The sequence below is a fragment of the Vicia villosa genome, linkage group LG7 (assembly GCF_029867415.1).
Source record: "Vicia villosa cultivar HV-30 ecotype Madison, WI linkage group LG7, Vvil1.0, whole genome shotgun sequence".
Lineage (NCBI taxonomy): Eukaryota > Viridiplantae > Streptophyta > Magnoliopsida > Fabales > Fabaceae > Vicia > Vicia villosa.
In genome coordinates this window covers 64939645-64964441 of record NC_081186.1, presented here as the reverse complement: position 1 = coordinate 64964441, position 24797 = coordinate 64939645, and the positions used below count along the sequence as shown (strand labels likewise).

Below are 24797 nucleotides of genomic sequence, written 5' to 3'. Positions count from 1 at the left end.
TGTGGAATGATAGCCAAGTTATATTTATTTATCATGTGTGGAAAGTGTTATTCAAGTACATGTTGCAGGACCCCCTTTCTTTCCTTGGTATTCTATTTCACATGCCTTGAGGAATCTCTTTTTCAGCTATAAAAAATAGGGTGGTGATGGAGAGGGGATTTTGATGTTGGACCCAAAATCTCTGCTGTCATGATAAACATGCAGTTAGATCAGATCGGTCATTAGACGAAGATCCATCCAAATTAGCAGTTTGTTGATCTGAATCCAACTGTGCGGTTAGTGCGAAATTCGAAATTCGCACATACTAAGCGCAGAGAAGAGTATTGGCTTCAAACCTATGCGCCAACATATCAATTGCGATTACCAACTTTTACTATTTGAGCTGTTTTTATGAGATAACATCTGAATTTTTCTGATGGCCTGATCATCTATCATACCCTTTTGAGGATCCTGACTCTTTTCATTGATTACTTACCTCATTCAATTTTTTTGAAATGCTTGGTATTCGGCCTTGCTAGGGGACAATTCTATTCTACACTCGTGGGAGTCTCGTTTAAAGGTAGAGTGAAATTCTGTATGGACTGACCCAACATATACAGATCCAACATAGGAATTGTTAGGGCTTAGCGGGATTCGAACCTATCCCCTCATTCATTTCTATTTTATTCTTTAAATTGTTTAATTTCATATTAGGTAGGGTTTGAATTTGAAAAGTTTGCTTACTATTTTGAAATATAACTGATGAGAGGGGACCAATAATTTGATGTTTGGTCTGGTCTCTCTGTCTCTCATCTCATTATTATAAGAAAAATCTATCTCCTTTCCCTTGTTGGTATTCAATCTGGCATGAGGCAAAATGGTAAAAAGCAAAGCCAACACCAAAGTGGGATCTGACTGTACAACTTAGTGATGTGAACCAAACAAAGCTTTGGTTTTCCTTTGTCTATCTATCTATCCATTAGTGGACTGAAGCCAATGGTTTCTCTTTGCCACTAGCCCTCTTGCAATTGGTCATTTTCCTATCTCTTTTAAATCTCTCTGACCATCTATTATGAATCATATTGCTTTTGAGAAAGAGGATAACAACACTTGTAGAAGAAAAAATTTGAAACACTTGGTTTGGTTCAAATTACTTGGCTTATCCATATTGCTGATGGAGGGAACAGTCTCATAGATAGATGGCCATTGACAACCATACAATAGTTGTCTTTGTCTTTTAAACCATATCCTTTTCCTATTTGCCCTTTTTTCTTCTGTACAAAAAGCCATCCTTTTTTTTTTTGATAATGACCTTACACAAGTACCGTCAGAATCTCGTGCGGTCCAGTAATCGTTAGATCAAGATTAAACGAGTTCGCAATTAGAATTGTCTGATCTTAATTAAACGGTTACTCTGATACTGATGTGCATGATTGCACACAACAAAAATCAACAAATATATATGATTCTATTCCACTATCACACATGGTTGAATTATAAACGTTGGAAACTTTTTCAATGGTCTTATCTTACCTACTATTTAGAAAACAAACCAAGTCCATCACTTTCTCAAATAAATTGAAGTCAAATTGCATGGTCCTAAATGACTAAAGTATCAACATAACACCCAATCCATTCATGTTATCACATGCATCATACTATTTTCTAAGGCACACTTATAACACTAATAATAATTATATTAAGTTGAAGTTCCAAAAAGATTCTTAGGGCCAGTTGGTGAAAGGAGACCCATTTAAAGTATGGCCCACCATCAGATCATTTAACTATGTGGGCCACGTGTACGGCACATGTTAATGGCTTTGTGCATATATTAAGATATAATATAATCATGCAATTATCAATAATGATATCATGGTTGATAAAATAATGGCATAATTTAGAAACTAACGTACAAAATAACAAACATGGATGCCAACAAGTAGTTGGCAGTGGAAGTGGGTGGTGTTGGTGCATTGGTGGGATAAGAATTTTTTTTATAAAAGGGTCGGTGAAACCAAAAAGGGTTTTTGGATTTTCATAGCTTTTGTCTGTTAAAAACATATTTCATAGGTGATCTAAGCACGAGGTCAACCACTAAAGTTTCATGTACCTGTGTGCTATACCACTGGATTAAGTTCCTTTCCTGTGAAATTATCTTATTTTAAATTACTTAATTGATTTTCCAATTTGTATAATTGAGCTTGATTTCCATTTTTGTTTAAGTTATATGGATCTCTATAGCACCATCACTTTAAATTGAAAATATATTAGGCATTATAGAATGATATCAACATATCTATATCTTGCAAATCAATGTTTAATGCTTTGCAAGGTGTGACATAATGGAAAATGCAAAAGTATAAATGGTAGGAGGTTAAGCAATCTAACTTAAAATATACAATGAATCTTCTAGCAAATTTCAAAATATGAAAAGGAAATTTAGTGGTGAGGTTCAAAGTTTTTTTTCCCCAAAGTGTCCACCTCAATAAAATACGATGATACAATAGGGTCGCTGATATCATCCTTGCAAACTAATACGTTTATTAATCAAGTATTTAGAAATATCTATGTGTTAGTACGGTTTCAAACAATACAAAGCATATTTAATTTGGACATGGTTTGCCAACTATTATCTCAGAGTCATTTGCGCTAATTATCCTGCACTTATCTACTAAAGGTCCCCAAGATCGTCTTAGTGAAGATATAAATTGCATGAATTATATTAGAGTTCAATCATTCTATAAATAAAAGTCTCGTCTTTTGATATGATCACATTATTATTTCAGTCATTTGCTATTTGCTAGCACGTGCTCTGACTTAAACATAAAAGTATCTTTCGCGGGAATTCTACATTCTCCCTATTCTTTTCTCATGCATTTAGATGAGTAATGGAAGTAGAAGTAGGAGATGATATTGCAATCATATGACTAATAAAACCCAATCTATGTAATTAGTTTGGGTGATCCATCTAGTAAATTCACATACTCCCTATTCTTTTCTCATGCATTTAGATGAGTAATGGAAGTAGAAGTAGGAGATGATATTGCAAACATATGACCAATAAAATCAAATCTATATAATTAGTTTGGGTGATCTATCTAGTAAATTCACATAGGAATCTTAATGCTCGCTGTGGAAAATCTCAAAACCTCAAAAATCATTTGAAATGACGATAACTAAAAGCCAAATTCAACTAGAACATTCGAAATGTGAGTTCAACCATGAATTAATTATTTTATACATATTTAATATTATTATTCTAAAACTATTCTTCTTAAATGTATGAAAAAATTTAAAATGCCTTGCTTTTTATAGAATTAAGATCTATATAAAATTACTTTCTTAAAACTCTTAACTTTCTTTTTATTTAATCTCAATTGACCTTAAAGTTAATAAGCTTGTTGAGCACTATAAATTAATGGGTTAAATAAATTTTTGGTCTTTATAAATATTGCAGTTTTATTTTTATTCCCTCCTAAATTTTGGCAACGATTTTAGCTGGTTTTGGCAACAGTTTTTTTTTGTAAAAATCGTTGCCTAAAAGCAGGAAGGGACTAAAATTGAAAACTACAATATTTATAGGGACCAAAAACTTATTTAACTCTAAATTATATATATATATATATATATATATATATATATATATATATATATATATATATATATATATATATATATATATATATATATAATTAGATACTCTTAATAATCTTTGAACATTTGAGAGGAGTTTTCAAAACTATGTAAAATATTATTTTATTGAATAAGCTTTTCAATTGAAAATTAGAAAAAATTGAATTCCCTATTATTGTTAATCTCTTCACGCATTTATATATTTGAAGAATTAATATCTGTTGGATCAAGTTCTAATGATTTAGAAGAATACTAATCACTAATATTCCAAATTCGTAAATATCATGACGGTAAAAAAATCTTAATTCGAGTTAAAAAATTTGTATTTAATCTTTATCTTTTTGTTGAAACTCGTGGTTTATAGCAACCCTAGAATAATGCCTTTGAGATTCTTGTTAGCTTAACATTTATATTAATTGGCTCTTGTCCAAAAACTCACCCATAATATAGTCAAATCACATTGTCGGCATTTCCTTTTATACAAGTGTTGTTCATTTTAAGACCTCAAAAGTTTAATCATAAAGTAGATATTCATTAATGAAAGAAAAAAAAAAGTTTTCAAGTAGAATCATCCCATGCCTTTTGTATCTTTGTCCATTCCTAAAACATGATTTGAAAACTTGGAATATGAGTGTTTGATAAATGTGCAATACTTTTAACTCTTGCAAATATGGTACATCAACACCCAAAAAGTAAACATTATCCTTTGCATTAATGCTATTAGACTCTTCAACTTGATGGATGTAGGGGCCACTCTCCTTTGAACAAAATTGACAAATGAGTCATCTATAATACCATAATAGATGGTTACCCTTACTCTTAGGGTACGATTTTGACATTTGTGTCTTTGTTCTTTAAATAGAACCTGAAACTTGTTATGTTTATATCCATCAATACTTATGGCTCAATCAACTCATTCATTGGATTAAACAGCTTCCACCATTAGTGGGAATATCTATAATTGGTGCATCAAGCCTTATAACTTCAAATCTCATTGAAAAGGGCCTTCCACTCTTGAATTTTTTTTCTACATGAATGTTGAAGATCCCAGTTAGTCAGGATTGGTTCTAAATATTATGTGGTCTAAATCAAAAATTAAAATGAAGATTTTATGTATAGAAAAAATTGATATAAGAAACTAATTTTCTTTAAAAAAAAAATATAAGTTTAGATGGGGTTGTTTATTCAATTCGAGATTTTCTTTAAATTAATATCGATTTTTTAAAGATCCAATTCGATGGGGTCTTTATCCAATCCAAATAAGGAAATTATTAATGACCAACTATCTTTTTATAAGTTAGGTTCTCAGTTTTCGAGGTTAAGTTAGGCTATTTTTCAAATTTTAAAAATAAATGAAAAAATTAAGGCTCCGTTTGATAAAAATAGCAGTTGATTGATAAGTTAGTTGATAGTTTATGACTGATGGCTGATGACTGATAGCTTATAGTTTATAGCAGATGACAGATGATTTATAACTGATAAGTTAATTGAAGTGTTTGATAAAATTTGAAAAATACTTCAATAATTTAATATATAATTATTTTATTTTAAATTATAATATACTATAAAGGATAGTGGTGGTTTTTAATTAAAATAATAAAGACAAAAGTGAAATAAAAAAATAAGCTATAAGCTAAAACGTTTTTTGAAATAGTGTCTGAAAAATAAGCTATAAGCTAGTAAAATAAGCTATAAGCTCGTGATAAAAAGACTGTTATTTCTCTCTGTTGTTCTGTGAGGCTGAGTTCTAAATGTTTTTTGATGCGTATGTTGCATATGTGAACTGGTGTAGTTCCTATTTTTGTTGTTCATTTTTTTGAAGATGTTCTTTTGAGGTAATGCTTTAAATAAAGGTTGTTTTAGCTAAATTTGTCAAAGGGGGGATTGTTAGGTTTTGGTTTGGTTGGGTGCATTTTGTTAAAACAAGTTTTTCAGTAAGATGTTGGACAAGATTTCTTGATATGTTTGTATGACATTGTGGCATGCTATAGTTTATTTTCACGGAAGATCTGGTTTAAATTCTCAGAAGATTTGTTTTGCTTTTACTGATATCCAAGATTCGTGTATGGAGATTTGATTCCCTGAAGATTTGTTTCAAGCATGAGATATCTGAAAAAAAAATTCTCAAGATTGGATGTCAAGACATTTAAGGAAACCTTATTTTCCTGATTGTGTTTAGAAGATATTATTTGATTCTGTTCCGAAGATTATGCAGAAGATTGCGCTAGAGACGTCGAAACATTTAAGGAAATAATATTCTACTGCAGATGTCGAAACATTTAAAGGAACATCAGATTTTGTTCCAAAAAATTCTGCTAAATATTTTATTTGATTTACTGATTGTTTAGCCCGATTTAATCATTAAAGCCCAAGCGTTTCTCTAGTTATAAAAAGGAAGTCTCTTAACCTAAGAAGCACACAAGCCACATATGTAAAAGTTTCAATTATTAGGGATTTGTTTGTTCATTGTTTATAGTGAGTCACTCTTGTATCGTTTGATGCTAAGGTTGGACTGTTAGTTGAGATGTAATTGTGAATCACACATAAGCTTTAAGCAGTAGTTAATTTCGTTTATTGGAGTGTGTCTCCTCTTTGATTGTTATTGTTGTTTATCACATTTTGGGTGATTGAAGGGATGTGAGAGGGGTCTCATATCTCGAAGTGTCTTAGATAGAAATACAACAGATAGTGATTAGGCATGAAGTTTGTAAAACCATATATTGTTTAGAACTTCAAACTAATACTATTATAGTGTATTTCTTTCCTGGCTTGGATGCCCTCGGATGTACGTGACGTTGCACCGAACTGGAGTAACAATTGACATGTGTTATTCATTTCATGTAGTTTACTATTATAGTTTACTTAACATTGCGTTCAACATTGCGTTTTACATCCTGGTGTCCTGACATCGTATACGACATTTGTCATGTTGTACCATAATTTCATTTGGAATCAGAGAAGACACCGTATTTTGTTTTAGGGTGAGCTCCAGGGAAGATATTTTCTGGTTCTATGGAAGGAGATGGTGTAACACCCCACTTTTCCCAATTTAAAAATTACGGTAAAATAGTAATAATATTATCAGAGTAATACAACACAAGTGGAATGTCACATCTTTCAAATAAAACAGAAACTAAAGTCACAATACTTTATTTATTCGTTTCTCATAAAAATCAATAATACAGCGGAAATAGTTTTTATTTAAATTAGAACACGGCACACTTGCCACCAATAAATAACATCCACTCTAACTTGTGGTTCTCCAAAAATTAGAATTTAAAAGCAATATGTAGTAAAATTAAAAAAAATAACATTTGAAATAACTTCCCAAAAAGTCTCGTGTTACGAGCGACTCCTAAGACTCGATCAAGCAACACGTACTCCACGTACAGCTTAAATACCTGAATTATCTTTACTCCCGAAGAAGCACATACACAACAAACAAGAAAGAAAGGGGTAAGAACTACATTCAATAAATAACGGTGAATAATACATGCTAAGGAGTAGTACTCACACCAATCACACATTATCACATATTTACAACACACATATCAATTCAATCACAATCTAACAATCAATTACAATAATGCAACGTGACTCCATGATTTGACACAAATGCATATGGTACCAAAACACAATTCATTCAATCGAACCCGATTCCCAAGGAATCCGGATAATTCGCATACACTCCACTGAGAAACGAATTATCTCCAACACAACTCCACAAGTGAGTCTGGACCTATTAGGCATCTACCAAAGATTTTCACCTAGCAGTCTCAATGCTATGATATGCTATGCACCAACAAACAATATACATATTTAAATCAAACATTATGTATATTAAACGATCCTTCTGATCACACGTAAACAACATTTACCGTAATTCACATCGGAATTACACTCGCTGTCCAAATACAGCACACAACCAATAATAGCATTATTTCGACTAAAACTTGTTAATTGTCAATCCACACCTGAAGTGATATTCAATACTGATAATACACTTCCACTGATACTATTTTTCAGCTACCGATCAAATCTGTTAAACAGTTATCTCTGCCATTCACTTCCAAAATTCTGCTACTATCTGTTATATCCAATTTCTGAATTCTTTTCTGCTAAAGTAATATTGCTGCTAGAATAAACCAACTCCTATGTTTACTAGCTGTAAAACTAATCTTTGTGACTTATACCACCACTCAATCACTAACCAATATATCAATTCTAAAATTCTCCAAATATTAATCCTTCACTAATATTATCCATCATTAATATCATTATTGTTTTAATATGAAGTTAACTAATAATACCTTGAATTAAGCTGCAGGGCATGGCAACCAAAACCAAGAAAGAAAAGAAATGATATGGGGTATGGGGCGGTCTTCCCACTATATGGGGCCCTCATCCCAAATTAATTATGTTTTTATTAGGAACAATTTTCTATGGTTAAGCATAATGGCACACTTATAGTAATCCAAAAATGTAAAGGATAGAACAAAAAAAAATCACATGGCCCTCATCTCAATAAGGGACACTCGTCCCATGGCCCCACCCAAGACACTATGGGGCGGACGCCCCTTAACCACATGGGATCCCACCATGATTTTTTTAAAATTGCCTTTAACATTCAGTAAATCCCAGAATTTCTACGATCAGTATATTTCCTTAATTCTTATCAGTATCAATTGTCAACATATGATTTCCAGCAATAGCATAATACTTTCACAAACACCCTATCATTGACACACAATATTTCTAGAGCACGATTCACAATGGATTCACAGCAACAACATCAAACAGTATGACCGCAACAAGAATACAAATTTCACACAATTCAATTCTTCGATTATACAAGTTACTCAATTCAAATCAAATAGTCATACCAGACAAAATTAACATATGAGATTCCTACGAGGGAAATGGCCCCTCACTACCCTCTCATAATTAAATCACTTATAATGAACCGATTCTCCCCCTTACCTCGATTCCGGAAATTGCTTTGACTATGGGGAAATCTCTTAGTGGCCTCCTTGTTCTTCCTCCTTCCTTAACCTCCAAATGCACAAATGATTCTAAAAACCTAATTCCTCTCCTTAAACCTTTATATACGTATTAGTAAAATACCACTCTTGCCCTTAGCCACTAATAACCTAATTTCCTTAATTCTATTAATAATAATAATATTAATATCAATAATATTACTACTAATAATATTACCCCAAGTCTATTATTACTAAATTAATGCTATTCCGACATTTCTAATCTACCCGCTCTGGTAAGGGCACTCCGCCTACGCGTTCGATCATACACCCAAAACAAAGTCAAACAAATAAAATACTACGACGATTAAATAATTTAAAATGGGGTGTTACATATGGTATGTGTTTTGGTGTAGTAAGTTATTTTTTTTAATATTTTCCCTTGAGGGGAAGTGGTAGTTTTTGCTCTTGGTCTGGTGTTTAGGGGGAGCATGACATGATAGTGAGATGTTTGAGGTAATAAGTGATGTCTTGTCATCCTGAATGGAGATGTTTATGTATTTATAAAGTCATACTTGATATCTTGACATCCTGTTTGATTGTGAGAATTTATTCTTTTCTGAAGAAGGTTTTTTTTCGTTTGTGAAGCTTATTTCTCTCTATTGTTTCGTAAGGCTGAGTTCTAAATGTTTTCTCATGTGTATGCCTCTAATTTGAAGTGGTGTAGTTCTTATTTTTTGTTGTGCATTTTTTTGAAGATGTCTTTTGAGGTAATGCTTTATGCAAAGGTTGTTTTAGCTAAAACTTAACAAAGGGGGAGATTGTTAGATTTTGGTTTGGTTCGGTGCATTTTGTGAAAACAAGTTTTTCAGCAAGATGTTTTGATATGCTTGTACGACAGCATGGCGTGCTATAGTTTTATTTTCATGGAAGATCTGGTTTAGATTCTCAGAAGATTTGTTTTGCTTTTACTGCTATCCCAAGATGCGTGTATAGAGATTTGATTCCTTGAAGATTTGTTTCAAGCATGAGATATCTGAAGATTTATTTCTCAAGATTGGATGTCAAAACATTTAAGGAAAAATTATTTTTTGGATTGTGTGCAGAAGATATGATTTGATTATTTTTCGAAGATTATGCAAAAGATTACGCTACAGATGTCGAAACACTTAAGGAAATAATATTCTACTGCAGATGTCGAAACATTTAAAGGAACATCAGATTCTGTTCTAGAATATTCTGCATAATATTTTATTTAATTTTCTGGTTGTTTAGCCCGATTTAATCATCAAAGCCCAAGCATTTCTCTAGCTATAAAAAGGAATTCTCTAAACCTAAGAAGAGCACAAGTCGCATATGTAAGAGTGTCAATTATTAGGGCTTTATATGTGCATTGTTTATTGTAAGCCACTCTTGTTTGATGTTAGGGTTGGACTATTAGTTGAGTTGTAATTGTAAATCGCGCATAAGCTTTTAAGTAGTAGTTGATTCTGTTTATTGGAGTGTGTATTCTCTTTGATTGTCATTGTTGTTTATCACATGTTGGGTAATTGAAGAGAAGTAAGAGCGGTCTCATATTTAGAAGTGTCTTAGATAGAAATAACATGGATAGTGATTAGGTCAAAATTTTATAAAACCAAAGGTTATTTAGAATTCCAAACTAATACTATTATAATGGATTTCCTTCCTAGTTTGGATGCCCCAAGATATAGGTGACGTTGCACCAAACTGGATTAACAATTGACTTGTGTTATTTACTTCCTGCAGTTTACTTCAACTTGTTTATTTTATGTTTGTTATTACGATGTCTTAACATTGCATTTGACATCCTAGTGTCCTGACATCGTATACGACACCTATCATGTTGTGCCAAAATTTCATAATATTATTAAAGAAATTTTTTGTTTGGATTTTGAGATTGACTAGTTAAAATCTCAGTTTGGTTCTTGGGATCATCCAGTTAAAATCTCTATTTTGTTTATGAGTTTAGTATGTTAAAAAGCTCTGTTCAATTTGGAGATTAAGTTGTGAAAATCTTTTGTTCGGTATGTATATTAGCATGGTAAAATCTCTTCATTGGTTCATGGGTATAGCTAGTTAAAATCTCCCTTTAATTGTAAGAAGGTTCATGAGCAAAAATTTAGTGGAACTCTCAAGAGAAATCTCTTGAGGACATGAGTAGTCCAAGTTAGGCCGAACTTGTATAAATTCTAAGTGCATGTTCTCTCTTCCTTATCCTTTTATTTTCCATTGTTTTATTTTCTTTATGCCTCTTCTTTCTTTCTTTCTTTCTTTCTTCTATTTTTCTGCTAAATCTCTCTTTGAATAATAAAATTAAGGGTTAATACTATTTTACCCCCTGCCATATAAGCGACATTCGGTTTACCCCCCTCTAAAAAAAAATTTATTGGACAAACCTTGCAAAATAAAGATTCCATCAATATTGACCCTGATCAGTTTTCTTGGCCAAGATTCTTAGAATCTTGCCTACGTGGCATTTTTGGTAGTGCTGACTGTACAACACATAAGCAATGTGGCACAGTTAGCACTGCCACGTGGAATTTATTTTTGTTTTTGAATTTTTTTTTAAAATTAATATATTTTTTTAAATTAATATTTTTTTTAAAAAAAAAATTAATATTTTTTTTAAAAAAAATTTAATATTTTTTTACGTTTTTAAAAAATATTTGACAGTACCTGCGGATTTACGTATGGATTTAAAAATACCTGCGGATTCACCAACGGATTTGACAATACCTGCGGATTTACCTACGAATTTGACAATACCTGGGGATTTACCTGCGAATTTACCTGCTGATTTACCTACGAATTTGACAATACCTGCGAATTTGACAATACCTGCGGATTTACCTACGAATTTGACAATACCTGCGGATTTACCTACGAATTTGACAATACCTGCGGATTTACCTTTAAAAATACATGTGGATTTACCTGCGACTTTGACAATACCTGTGGATTTACCTACGGATTTGAAAATACCTGTGGATTTACCTACGGATTTGAAAATACCTGCGAATTTATATATAATAAAAATAAATTTTAAAAATAATAAAAAAAACAGTAAAACAATTTTGGAAAAAAAATTAATAAAAACGTAAAAACGTAAATTTTTTTTAATTTTTCCAATTTTTTATAATTCTTTTTCAATTTTTTTATAATTTATATATAATAAAAACGTAAAAAAAATATTAATTTTTTTTTAAAAAAAAATTTAAAAAAATCAACAAAATTAATAAAAAAAATTTTAAAAAATATTAAATTTTTATTAAAAAAAATAATAAAAAAAATTTTCAAAAAAAAAATTAAATTCCACGTGGCAGTGCTGACTGTGCCACATAAGCAATGTGCTGTACAGTCAGCACTACCAAAAATGCCACGTAGGCAAGATTCTAAGAATCTTGGCCAAAAAAACTGATCAGGGTCAAATTTGATGGAATCTTTATTTTGCAAGGTTTGTCCAATAAATTTTTTATTAGAGGGGGGTAAACCGAATCTCGCTTATATGGCAGGGGGTAAAGTAGTATTAACCCTAAAATTAACTTAAACAAATTTTATAAATTAAATTTTTATAATTTGATAACATTTTTCAAACAACACAATTTACCTTCATCTTGTGTTTGGAGTAACTTGATCAACATCTTATTCTTAGAATTAGACCTAGATTTTTTCCCTTTTCTTTTCCTCGACTCTTTGTCCCCTTTTTACATTATTCAAGCCTTGTCCACTAGTTTAAAACCTTCAAATCTTTAAGCTTTGCAAGCTCTTTTGTTCTAATCACCGATGGAACCTCTTGTAACATAATAATGTCTTCCTTACCTTAATGAATGACATCCTTTAAGTTCTAAATAGATATATGTAATGAGATCAACAAGATAATATCTTAGTTGCCACCGTCAAGTTTCACCTTAATATTTTGTATGTCATCAATAATTTTGTAATATTTTGTCAATTTCTCCACAATAGACTTGTTATCCACCATTTGAAATGAATAAAATTTGTAATTCAGACGTAATTTTTGATCCATGGACTTCCTTACCTTAATGAATGACTTCAATCATATATATAATGATTGAAGTCTGGCCCACATTTTCGCAGCGACCTTATCCCTAATGACTTTCCTCAATACTATATCTCTAAGGCATGGGATAATGATAGGCATATCCTTATTCACCATCTTAGTCTTCTCTACTCTTGTTTGACTTCCCTACATCACAATCTAACCTTTTAATAGTTCTTTACACTTTTATTGAATCAAAGTTGCTTGCACCTTCACTTTTTACAATCCAAAATATTTCTTTGAAAAGCTTCTTGATATTCCATTTAAAATTTATGATGTTCACATGTAAACCTATACCCTTTTTCCCATAGTGAAAGCTATTATTGTGAAATTTTGAAATTAAACAAATCAACAAATATGATGCGTGGAACAAAGAAGAATCATTATCAAACTACATAGTTCATGCAATAATCAATATACTAGCTAAGTATATGCAAATCCATAAACTAACAAGATCAAAAGTTAAAAGTAGAAAAGCAGTATATTAATTATTTATCCATTTAAATTCAAATTAATCTACTCTAAAAGAAATATCACTTCTCTAATCCACTACCAATCAAAAGTTTCAAAAGATATTACACATACCTTACGAAAAATTTGTTCCATAGATAAAAAAATATTTAATGAGGTCAAGGTTCACTTTAAATTGAACCAAATTGACAAAGGCGATCCAATCAATTTAGAGGCCTAAAACAAATTTTAAAATGAAGCCTTTAAAATATTAATTTTATGGTTGTCAAGAGTTGAATTCAAGACCAAAAGAAAAAATGACATACATTTTACCAACTCAACTACAAAAATGTATGTAACTCAAGTATCATTATATATTTTTATAACGAAATGAAAAAAATTTGAGACATTTTTTAAGCTCAAACTTTTGAGGCCTAAACTCCTAATTTAAAAGCTTGATCCTTGGGTCCGCCAAATTGACCATTTCAATAAAATAAAATATATTTAATATCGCTAATTATGAGATTAAGAAATGAGGTTGATATTTAGAGATTCCATTTATTTTATCTCTATTATATATATGTAAACTAAAGTTTCCTTTAACTCGTATTTAAAAACTCAATTTATAAGATGAGAGATGTATTGTATATAAATTATTTTTATAAGATGAGAGATGTAAAATTTGATTTTCTCCTAATATATTCCTCTTTTCCTATTACATTGTTAATTTAATTATCACATTATTTTTATATCTTCCCCTCTTTCTCAAACAAAAAGTACATCTTTCTATATGAGATCTTTACCAAACTTCCTCCAGAAGCGGTAACGAAGGGATTGTTTGGCTGGCTGTGTGGTGGGCGGTATGGAGGGCGAGAAATGGAATAGTCTTCAATGACGAAAAAATTTCTGTTTCGGACTTAATCTGGGATATCAAGATTCTAGCTTGGAAGTGGTCTTTCATCGGAAATATTTCTTATACCAAATGTAATTTTTTGAATTCGCCAAAGATCCTGTGCGGTTTCTTAGTTAAATTTCATTTGGTTAGCAATTTTCCCGTTTTCTTCTTGTTGGAGAGTTTTGTAATGGGCTTGAGCACCCCTAGTGCTTCAGTTTATTAATATATTTGGCTTTTCAAAAAAAAAAAAACACCAAACTTCCTCAAAAAAGATACATGAAATTTATTTTAAAAAAAGAGTTATAATTTAAGCCATTGTGGAGCCCAACTTGGAAAAGATTGAACTCAACCTAACTAATGTCATAAATGATACTCCACAGACTTCAAATTTTTAAGGCTACCTACAAGAATTAGAAAAAATGAGCCTTGTTGGGAAAAGAATTCTCTCACCGTTAATTTTGTTGGGCCCTTCTTTAATAGACTTATTCAACAAAACGACCCTTTTCATGGTAAGAATGTGTGATCGATCATCTTGGTTTACGAAATTGGAATTAAAGGTGGTATAGCACTAAAAGAAAGTGAGAAAAATTTGAAATGGCTACAAAGTTAGTCAACAACATATGTGTAAGTAGGGGTGTCTTACAAATGCATGCGGAGAGAAGAATAAGCGGAAAGGTATGTCTATGTGGGGGATTTTGGATATCATTGCTTGGCTTTTGTTTTATTACAATGCAACTCCTACTTCATTATTCATCAAAACTATTTACTAATTAATTGTTGAGCAGAGATTCTCTCCGGTGAAAAAGAGGGGAGATTCTCTCCAATTCTTAAAAGAAATGGAGAACACAAGTACTAAAGTATTTGTACATAAATACATATATTATTGAGATGTGTGACGTATATTTTATATAATTTAATATGTATTTCATGAAAACATTAGTACTTGTGTTTTCCATTTCTTAAAAGAAATGGAGAGCATCTTAATTCGGTGAAAAAATAACGGCATGTTGTCAGGTTCTTATCCTTACCATTCATTCAATTTTTTTAATTAATTTTATCTTACAATAAAGTAAAATCAACCATGGAGATTGTGGTGGAAAACAATTGGTAGATAGTTGTCGCAGCAGAAAAATTGAGATTAAATTATTGATTAACTTAACTTGAAAGTAAGAGTTGCCATCGAAGTTTATTATTTTTAAAGAAAAAGAAAATATTAAGAAACCTTGATACAGTGGTTGGTTATGCAAGGGGAACGTATTAGCATCACTCACATCTATGGTATTCCATAGGAATCTCTTGAAAATATGTGTTTAGGCTAAAACGGTATAAATTATTTGCAAAAAAATTGGAAAGACGGGAAAATAAGTTTTTTAGTATTTTTTGTGCTCGGCAAGACATCGCATCTGTGTCTACATATCCTTTATGTGCAATAAAGAAGTCAGAGCCTTTAGAATTCGGGTAAAAAAAGAAAACACGAAGGTATGTTTGTTTAATTTTAAATGAAAAAGACAGTTCGTCATCTTCGAATAGAAAACTCTACTTGCCACCCACAAATACTAGGGAATGTGTATTTGCATCATCTTGATATGGAGAACGTTACTTAGACTTCTTCACATGTATGTCTCAACATTTAAGTGAAAAATATCAACAACTTCACCACATCTTTTAGGGGCTTAGGGTTTGCATCACTTTAAGAATAGACTAATGCTTTCCTTTTTGAAATTTTTTTTTTTATAAAAAAGTGCACAAATGCATAAAAAGAAAGTTTGATGATGTTTGTCTTTTTTATAGTTTTTGAAAGACTTTGAATATGCTTAAGCGTCTTAGCATTTATTAAGAAAAGGTTTGATGTCACTTGAGTACTTGAAAAAGTCAAGATTTATTGAGAAAATAGTTTGAAGTTTGAAAGAAGAAGGTTTTGAAGAAAAAAAATCTTTGAAAATTGAAGAATGGGGTAAAAGATGAAGAGACTATCCTAAAGCATAAAACTAAAGGACATAAAATAAAAGGTATTATTGTAAGGTAGCCCAAGAGAAAGCTTTTGCGTGTGCAAGTGAACTAGCCACAAGATGGAGCAAGCATTTGACATTGGTCAAAATGAGCATTCTCTTTTCTTTGGATTTAACCACAAGATAAGCAACAAGAAAACAAGCAAAACATATGATCAGATGAATCCAAAATCCTCAAATGAATACCAAATATCAGATGAATAAGACCATAAAGTATTAGGTGAAATCCCAAGTTTTCAAGCCCACTTCAAAAATTTGTCAGGATAAGGCTAACTCTTGATTTGAAGATCAAAGGTCTAGATGAACCCCAAGGTCTGAAAAAGAAAAAAAAATTTACAATAGATAGGAAGGTGTGGCGCAATGTGATTGGATGAAGGATTTGAATTTCACTTCCAAACATGCGCACACCTTCATCTTCAAGATCCGTTCAATTGATTTTACGGGTTCATGAATTCATGTTTTCAAGCTCAAACACCATACGTACAAGCTTCTAAACACGAAGAACCCTAGTTCTTCAAAGTTAAATTAAATGATGAATATGATGAATAAATGGCAAGTAATATAGGGCTTTTAATCAGGTAAGCAAGAGGAAGAGAGTGGTGACTTGCTCTTCTGGAAATGGAGTTCGTAAATATTTGTTCAAAGTGAGCTTCAAGGTTTAAAAATGGTGAAATATTAGGTTACACTATCTCTTTAACTGTTAGATCACTCTAACTGTTGTCTTTCTAAGCTTTAATTTGTGTAATATGCTTTATGAAGAAGAAATCATGTATACATACCTTGAGGGGCCAATTTGGTCAGTAATCTTGAGATGTTAATAGCAGGTGTTCATGAGGATTTCCTTGAGTGACTAAGTCTAGTCAGAATACTCGAGAGGTCATTGACAGATTGTATTTAAATTGTATTTCCTTGAGGAACTAAGTGTTTAGTCAGGATCTTATAGAAGACATTGTCGGATAGTCTTTGTGGTTGTAATCCTGAAATTGATTATTGGATTAAGTCCTTGTTGATAAGGAAAAATCACTCTGGTGGGTGGGTTGGACTAACCTTGTTAACGGTGAACCAGGATAACATTCTTGTATCTTTTCTTATTGTTATTTATTTTGTGTATGAGTATTGTTTGGTTCTTGGGTATTCAAATAGATTTAAAATCATGAAACCCAATTCAAACCCTCATTTTTTGTGTTTCACTGAACCTTCAATGTATGTTGTAAGTTGTTTATGGTATATTGTACGTTGTATGTTGTTTAAGGTATGATGTTGTTAATAAAAGTTGTATGTTGTTAGTAATAAATGTTGAATGTTGTTTAAGGTATGTTGTTGATGATTTTGTTTTTGTTAATAAAAGTTGTATGTTGTTAGTAATAAATGTTGAATGTTGTTTAAGGTATGTTGTTGATGATTTTGTTTTTATTAATAAAAGTTATATATTGTTAAAGTATCTTGTTGTTAATAAAATTGGTATGTTGTTAAGGCATGTTGTTATTGATAAATAGTATGAAGTTGATAATAAAAGTTGTATGTTATTGTTAAGGTTTGTTTAATGATATGCCTTTTAAATTGCAACTTCATTACGTTCAATCAACATGTCATAAAAGATGAGTTTATTATATCGTATGTGGTTTGACTATTTTTCTAATCCCTTATCGAGTATATAACTTTTCAAATTGAATTAGAAAATTATAATATGAGATATTAAGTTATATTAGAAAATAAATTACATTTATCAATGTTACACAAGATTTTTTTTAGCCCATTATTGATTATCTGCATTCGCTCTTTAATAGTTAAAACTTGATTTAATGATTTTAGTTCTTCAACCATCTCTTCCTTCACCTCTAATTTTGTTTCAAAAATAAATAATATTTTACGAAATGAACTAGAAGTGAAGGAAGCGGTAGTTCAAGAACTAGGAGCATTGAAACAAGATATAATCGTTAAAGAGCAAAATGTTGATTGTGGACTACATAAGGTTTGTACAACATTGATTAGTGTAACTTGTTCTTCTAATATAATTCCATCGCTCAAACTTTCACTATAGTTGGAGTCTAGGACTGTGATGAAATGTGGTGAAATCTAAAACAATGCATCCGCTGGAAATCGAACCCTAGACCACACCCTTTTTTACGATTGTTTAAAACAACTGAAGTGGTATGTTACGCACTACTAACAACTAATCGCTTGTGGTTGTAAACAGGGCACATACAAGTTACAATAAAAAACTTATCTTACCACGGAGCATCATCTATCGTAGAATCTTTCTACCAACCGTAATTATATATGTATTTTGTATCAGAAATGTTATTCTTACACCAAACCATACACCTACATCGTATGTACGGACAACACTGTTCATGTATTGACGACACTGTTCATGTACGGACGAATATTATTCATGTACGGACATTTATTTTTAATACCTGGACGTGCATTAACCAACTTCATTGCTGCATTAACCAAGTTTGTATACTGCATTAACCAAGTTTGATGACTGTTAAAAATTATTTTTAATACCTGGATGTTGCATTAACCAACTTTATTACTGCATTAACCAAATTTTTACACTACATTAACCAAGTTTAGTAACTGCTAAAAAATATTTTTAATACCTGAATGTTGCTTTAACCAACTTCATTACTGCATTAACCAAATTTGGTGACTACTGAAAGTACTGTTCATGAATAGTAACGTGTCCAGTCTCATCCGTACATGAACAGTGCCGTCCGTATATACGGTGTAAGTGTATGCTTTGGTGTAAGAATAACATTTCTGATTCTGTATTAATGATTATTGATTATCTCGAAAAATCATAATAAATAATGAATTAATATATGAACATCTATACAACCTAGTGGGCATGCAAACCAACGGGAAGATCATCCACCTAATGTTTCTTACAACTTCATAAACAGTTAAAACATAAAAACCCAATTTAATACTTTTCATAATCGATAACATTAAAAGTATGTTATTTCCGATATTTCTCCAGCGAAAGGTACACCAATTGCCGATTCGGAGTAATAGATTTCCAACAAGAAAACTTCTGCGCCAAACAAGCCGGGCTATTTAATTAAGCGATTAAGCACGTGAATGCCGTATGTTCCGATGTTAATGGTTACTTGATACTCTGTAGCTTATACTTCCAACAAAAAGTCATTAATAATAGTGATATACTTTCCTACTCTTGCAGAAAGGATGAATACTTAAACTTAAATTACAGTACACCATATATTCTGGGTTCTGACATACAGAAAATATCACAAATTGTTTTCCTATTGTTTTCGCATGTGCGGTGTGCCATATTCCAATACACGTCATTATTGTCCCGGAGACACAAATATGCTTTCATTTTCTATCTTAATATTGCTACTTTATTCAATATATTTTGCTGTCATGTATGAGTAATTTATTATCTTATGTGGCGTGTGATGCCCAATACAAGGAGTTCTTAGCGGGGGTGCTTTTTATATGGAACTATTCTTATATAGGCACAAAATTTAGATAGTACAAGTTTAGGCACACCCACATAAAAAAGAAAATAAAATAGAAAAACAAAACAAATAAATGTTTTGATTAATTGATATATTCTTTTATGATTGTGCGTTCAAATTGTTTATATTTGGGTTTTTGACCAAAGAAGTATTTCCCATATCTTCTTTGGATTGTCACACTACGCCGTACAAGGGCTTCTAAAGCGTTTTTTTTTTTTGGCTTTTAGAGCGCTTAAAAGCGCTGCCGTAGGTAACGACAGCACTTTTGAAACTTCAAAAGCGCTCTCGTAGCCCCCAACGCTTTTTTCAGAAAAGCGCTCTCGCATCCCCCCTATAGCAGCGCTTTTTTCAGAAAAGCGCTCTCGTAGCTCCCCTATAGCAGCGCTTTTACCAGAAAAGCGCTCTCGTAGCCTCCCCTATAGCAGCGCTTTTATCCAGAAAAACGCTCTCGTAGCCCCCCTATAGCAGCGCTTTTTCCAGAAGCGCTTTCGTAGGTTGCGCTTTTTTTTACTTTTATGTTTTTTTTATCTTAGGCAGCGCTTTTAGTTATAAAGCGCTTTCGTAGGTAACCCTTTAAGAGCGTTTTTGAAAGCGTTGTCGTTGCTAAACGCAGTATTTTAAAGTGCAACCTGTAATTTAACCCTCCCAGTTCGACCTGTAATTTATATTTATTTTCAACCTGTAATATTTTCGACCTGTAATATATTTTCAACCTGTAATATATTTTCAACCTGTAATATTTTCAACCATAGGTAGGACAATATATATATATATATATATATATATATATATATATATATATATATATATATATATATATATATATACACTAATATAATACCATTATAATCCAAAATAATATATATACACCATTATAGTTCAATTCACATGTAACTAACTCATGTCAAACAAACTAAATCAGATACATATAACTAACTCATCTCTAACAATAACTAAATATGAATATAAGCCCGAAATGTAAAAAATTCGACGAGCGCACGGTCCTGGTCCTGCAAAGTATGAACAGAACAACACGGTCAATTAAAGGCTCCAACATCTATACTTCAAATTTTCCAAGAAAACAAATTGTCATTCAGTAACATCAACAATATTATTAGCAACAATTTCATGTGATTTGCAACTCAATCCACCAATGTAATGTGTCATCAATCCAGACTCAAATCAAACTATCAGCACCACTTAACAGCAACAAAAACAAACTTGATTCATATAACAATGTCATCATCGTCAACTAATATTAAGCAAAATGAACCAACATCCACCAAAGAAACTCAAACACAAAGTCATTATCAAAATAATGTATTCATAAAACTTTTCACACAATAATGTATTCATACCTATATGAATAGTTGCCGAATATAAAATTGACACAATTCCTCTTTGATTTCTTCCAACTTAAGTCTCGTGTAAGAAGCAGCATAGAAGTCATCAAAGTACTACATAACAAAAACATAATATGAATGATTTAGTTAAATGTAATAAATTATAAGAAATTATCTTAAGTTATAAATCCATACCGTGATTGGAATCTCTAATTGATTCGTTTAAATGATTTCTTTCATAAACCTCACACTACAACATTTTTCCTCTCTAACAACATTTGAAAAATGTAGCCAGAAGTGGGGAAAACGTTGCCTAAAATAATAGGGGACGTTTTCCAGTCGTCCTCTATGCGAGCGTTGCCTATTTTTTTAGGGGACGTTTATTTTTACTTTTTGGCCACAATTTTCTAAAACGTCGCCTAAAATAAACGAAAAGGGGACGTTTTTCAGTGGCATATTAGGCGACGTTTTTAAGGTGTTGTTAAAATTGTTAAAGTGGGAACACGCTGTGGGGACAATTTTCAAATGTTGTCATATTTGACAACAATTACCAACCGTTCCCTAAACCCTAAAAGTGAAATAGTGAGACCTAAATGTTTTTATAATTAGTTAGAAATATTTTGTATCATTTTCTTATAAAATTAACAAATCAAACAAAAATTACACCAAATATAAATTGCATGTACCATAAAAATGTTTTAATAAAACCTAGCAAAATGACAAATTACATAGTTTCTTTAAGTTTAATGCGTAAGCATTAACTCTAATACATAGCTTCAAGCATTAACACAGATAAGTTCATACACTAGACACAATGTCTAACATTAATTAATAATATATGTTTAACACTTGGAAATATAAGTCTACCAAAATGACAAAATGCATAATTTCTTCAAGTTTAATGCAAGCACAAACAAAAAAAACAACATCCAACTCATTTAAGTTTTTCAAACTAAAAGTCATCTCCACCATCCTCTTCATCATCTATGTCGTCCTCTTGAAATTCATCACCTATGTCGTCCTCTTGAAATTCATCACCTATGTCATCCTCTTGAAGTTCCTCACCTACTTCATCCTCATCACTTGAATCATCCTCTTGAAATTGGTTACTTATATCGTCATCCTCGACAACGTCTTCATTGATGACTTGCTGCATAAGAAAATGAAAACAAATCAACCAAAACATTTCTTACAAAAATATAAACCACTATTTTTTAAACAATAAATATATTATTAACAATATAATCCTACAACTAAGCTATTCGATCCAAACAAGAAATGGAAGTCATCCAATCCCAACACCTAATCTAACGATTAAAATTATAAATTACAAACATAAATTCTAAATTTACAATAACATAACATTAAACAATAATATATATTGATGTATAAAAAATATATTGATGTATATGTTTACCTTTATAAGACTTGGAGCATGAGTTGAAGTAGAGGAATGCATTTGTGGGCCACTCTCCTTTGGGTCACTATTAGCATCTCTATGGGATAATCCTAACAAATCTTCTATTGATTCCATATTAATTTGAGGATTGCAATGTTGCATTAATGTCTTAAAAGCATTTTGCAATCTATCAATCTTATCTTCAAAATCGTGCCTCAATGTAGAGACTTCTTCATTGTGTACTTTTTTCAAAGCATTGATCTCTGACTTTTGCTTTAAAGAAGTTTTAGTTATGTTTCTCCCATAACAACGTACCCTGCCAGGACGCTCCTTTCCAAAAACAGCTTCAAATGCCTCTGTATCACTTTCCTCATTTTCAACTGTTTTTTGAAGTTGAGACTAGCAAAAATTACAAGTAAATATTAACTACCATTATAAACAATGTTTGCCAAATATACTAAAGTAAACATATTTTGGTTGTAATGTTAAATTTTGACATACAATTATTTTTTCAGTTTCTGCATCCATCTCTTTTCCTTTATTTCCTTTCCGAGTTTCAACAAAAATTTCTGATTGAGTGGGTTCTCTTTCTTCTTTTGCACGCTGCATAATCAAAAAAATTCCAAAACAATAAAAACCCATGAATTAAAATGTCAATTGAAGATGAAAAAAATACATTGAATAAAATGCATAATAACACCCCAAGAATTAAAATGCATATTGTAGGAAAGTTACCAATTTTTCACGAATCAAAGAAAAGTTTTTTGGACCCATTCGATGCACCCACTTTAGTTGAGCTCTATTGTTAGTGTTCTTTTCACTGATTACCTACATTTAAAGTTGAAGGAATTATTAAATTATAAATCTTAATTGAATACATCATAGATAAAAAGGTTTCCAATTCATAAATAATTAATTTTTTATTAATCTTACTTGTACAGGTTCCTTGTTCCAATATTCACAAAGGTTCCTAAAATGAGCTTCTGGCACCTTTGGAGGACGATGTTTGAGTCTCTCAGTCATGTTGGAATACTTCAAAAAATGATTCTTCTTGATTTTATGCTTATATCTTCTCCATGCATCTCTAACAGTAGTTACAACCCAATTTTGTGCTTCGATCGGTAAGATAAACTTTCGCTACAAATACACATAAGATAAAACAAGATTAAGTAATCAATTTTTTTTAATAGTTTGACTTAAAAGCCATACAAACAAACACATACCTGGGTATATCTCCAAAAGCGTCTTTTATTCTTTCTTGGCATTCCTGACCAATTTGTGTAAATCAGAGGACAAAATGTTGAGTTCCTAGCCAATGTTCCCAAGAAGAGGCTCAAGTTAGATACTACTTTATCAGTTGGCCCAATAGGCTGACCATCCTCATTAATGGTCACTTCTTCTCGCTCTTCCAAAGTTCTTCCATGAATCTTTTTGCACAAAGTTTTTCCACGAGTTCTTCTCTTTAATGTTCCTATTTTTAATATAAATTAATCAACATAATAAAACAATGTCACATGTGTTACCAACATATACGTAATATATGAAATATTATCAAAATATATGAAAATGAATACCTTTATCTTCTTCTCTATTTGTATTTGTCTCTTCATTGATATTTTCCTCAACTTGTACAACACCTTCCATACCTTCAGGTTGTCTTAAATCTCCCCTTCTATTAACACTAGATAATGGTTGACAGTTGTTGCTCGATTTTTCTCCATTGTTGGACTTAGTTGCATCAATTCCCTTTGAATTTTGAAGTTCTATATAATCACCAATCAACATTGATGGGCATGTTGGTACCCTCTTTGAATTTTTAGAGCATCGAGTTTTTGACATCACTGTGTCCAAAGAAAGATTAGGTTTCTCCAATTTTTTATTTTTTGAAGAAATGGGGACATTCTTCTCAACTACTTTATCCACCTTTTGAATTTTCTCTCTATTATTCTCTAGTAGACTCTCTTGAGTTCTTTTCTTCGGCATTCCTAGTTTCAATGTAATGTCATTAAAAGAATGTTTTTAAAAGAATATAAACATTTAACGTATATATGCAAAAACTGATTTACCTTGTGCAACTTCTCTGTCTCCATGTGCTAAATCTTCCATAGTTTTTGGTTGGTCAATTTTCTTTGTACCAGTAGCCTTGTCCAATTTCATATTAACCTTTGGAACTCTTTCTCTATCATTTGCAGGTAGTCTCTCATGCAATCCATTGAATGTAGCTTTTCCATGAGTTCTTTTTTGTGTTTCTAATTTAGTGGAAATACATCAAAAAAAATACATATATTATGAATAATTCAGCAAGGTTTCTGCCCTGTTTTTATGTAATTTCAACAATTTTTAGCACTGTTACAGCAACACTGTTTGTTACAGCAACATTGTTTTTGCTGTTCCAGTCTATATATGTTGTTCCAGCACTGTTACATCACTGTTTTTGCTGTTCCAGCACTATTTCAGCACTGTTATAACACTATTTTTGCTGTTCCAGCATTGTTTCTGCAATGTTTATGATGTTTCTGCACCATATCACTCATCAAA

The 24797-nt window shown here is 31.4% G+C and overlaps 1 protein-coding gene across 1 annotated transcript; it reads right to left on the bottom strand.

Annotated features, from left to right (window-relative positions):
- Positions 1 to 21738: 21738 nt before the first annotated feature.
- LOC131619224 (uncharacterized) lies at positions 21739 to 23033 on the bottom strand. Its single transcript, XM_058890346.1, has 4 exons — positions 22995 to 23033; positions 22761 to 22862; positions 22278 to 22658; positions 21739 to 22010 (listed from the first exon to the last, which is right to left on the bottom strand). Exons 1-4 carry the CDS (start codon positions 23031 to 23033, stop codon positions 21813 to 21815), a joined length of 720 nt encoding a protein of 239 aa, XP_058746329.1. The 3' UTR covers positions 21739 to 21812.
- Between the last annotated feature and the right edge of the window lie 1764 nt (positions 23034 to 24797).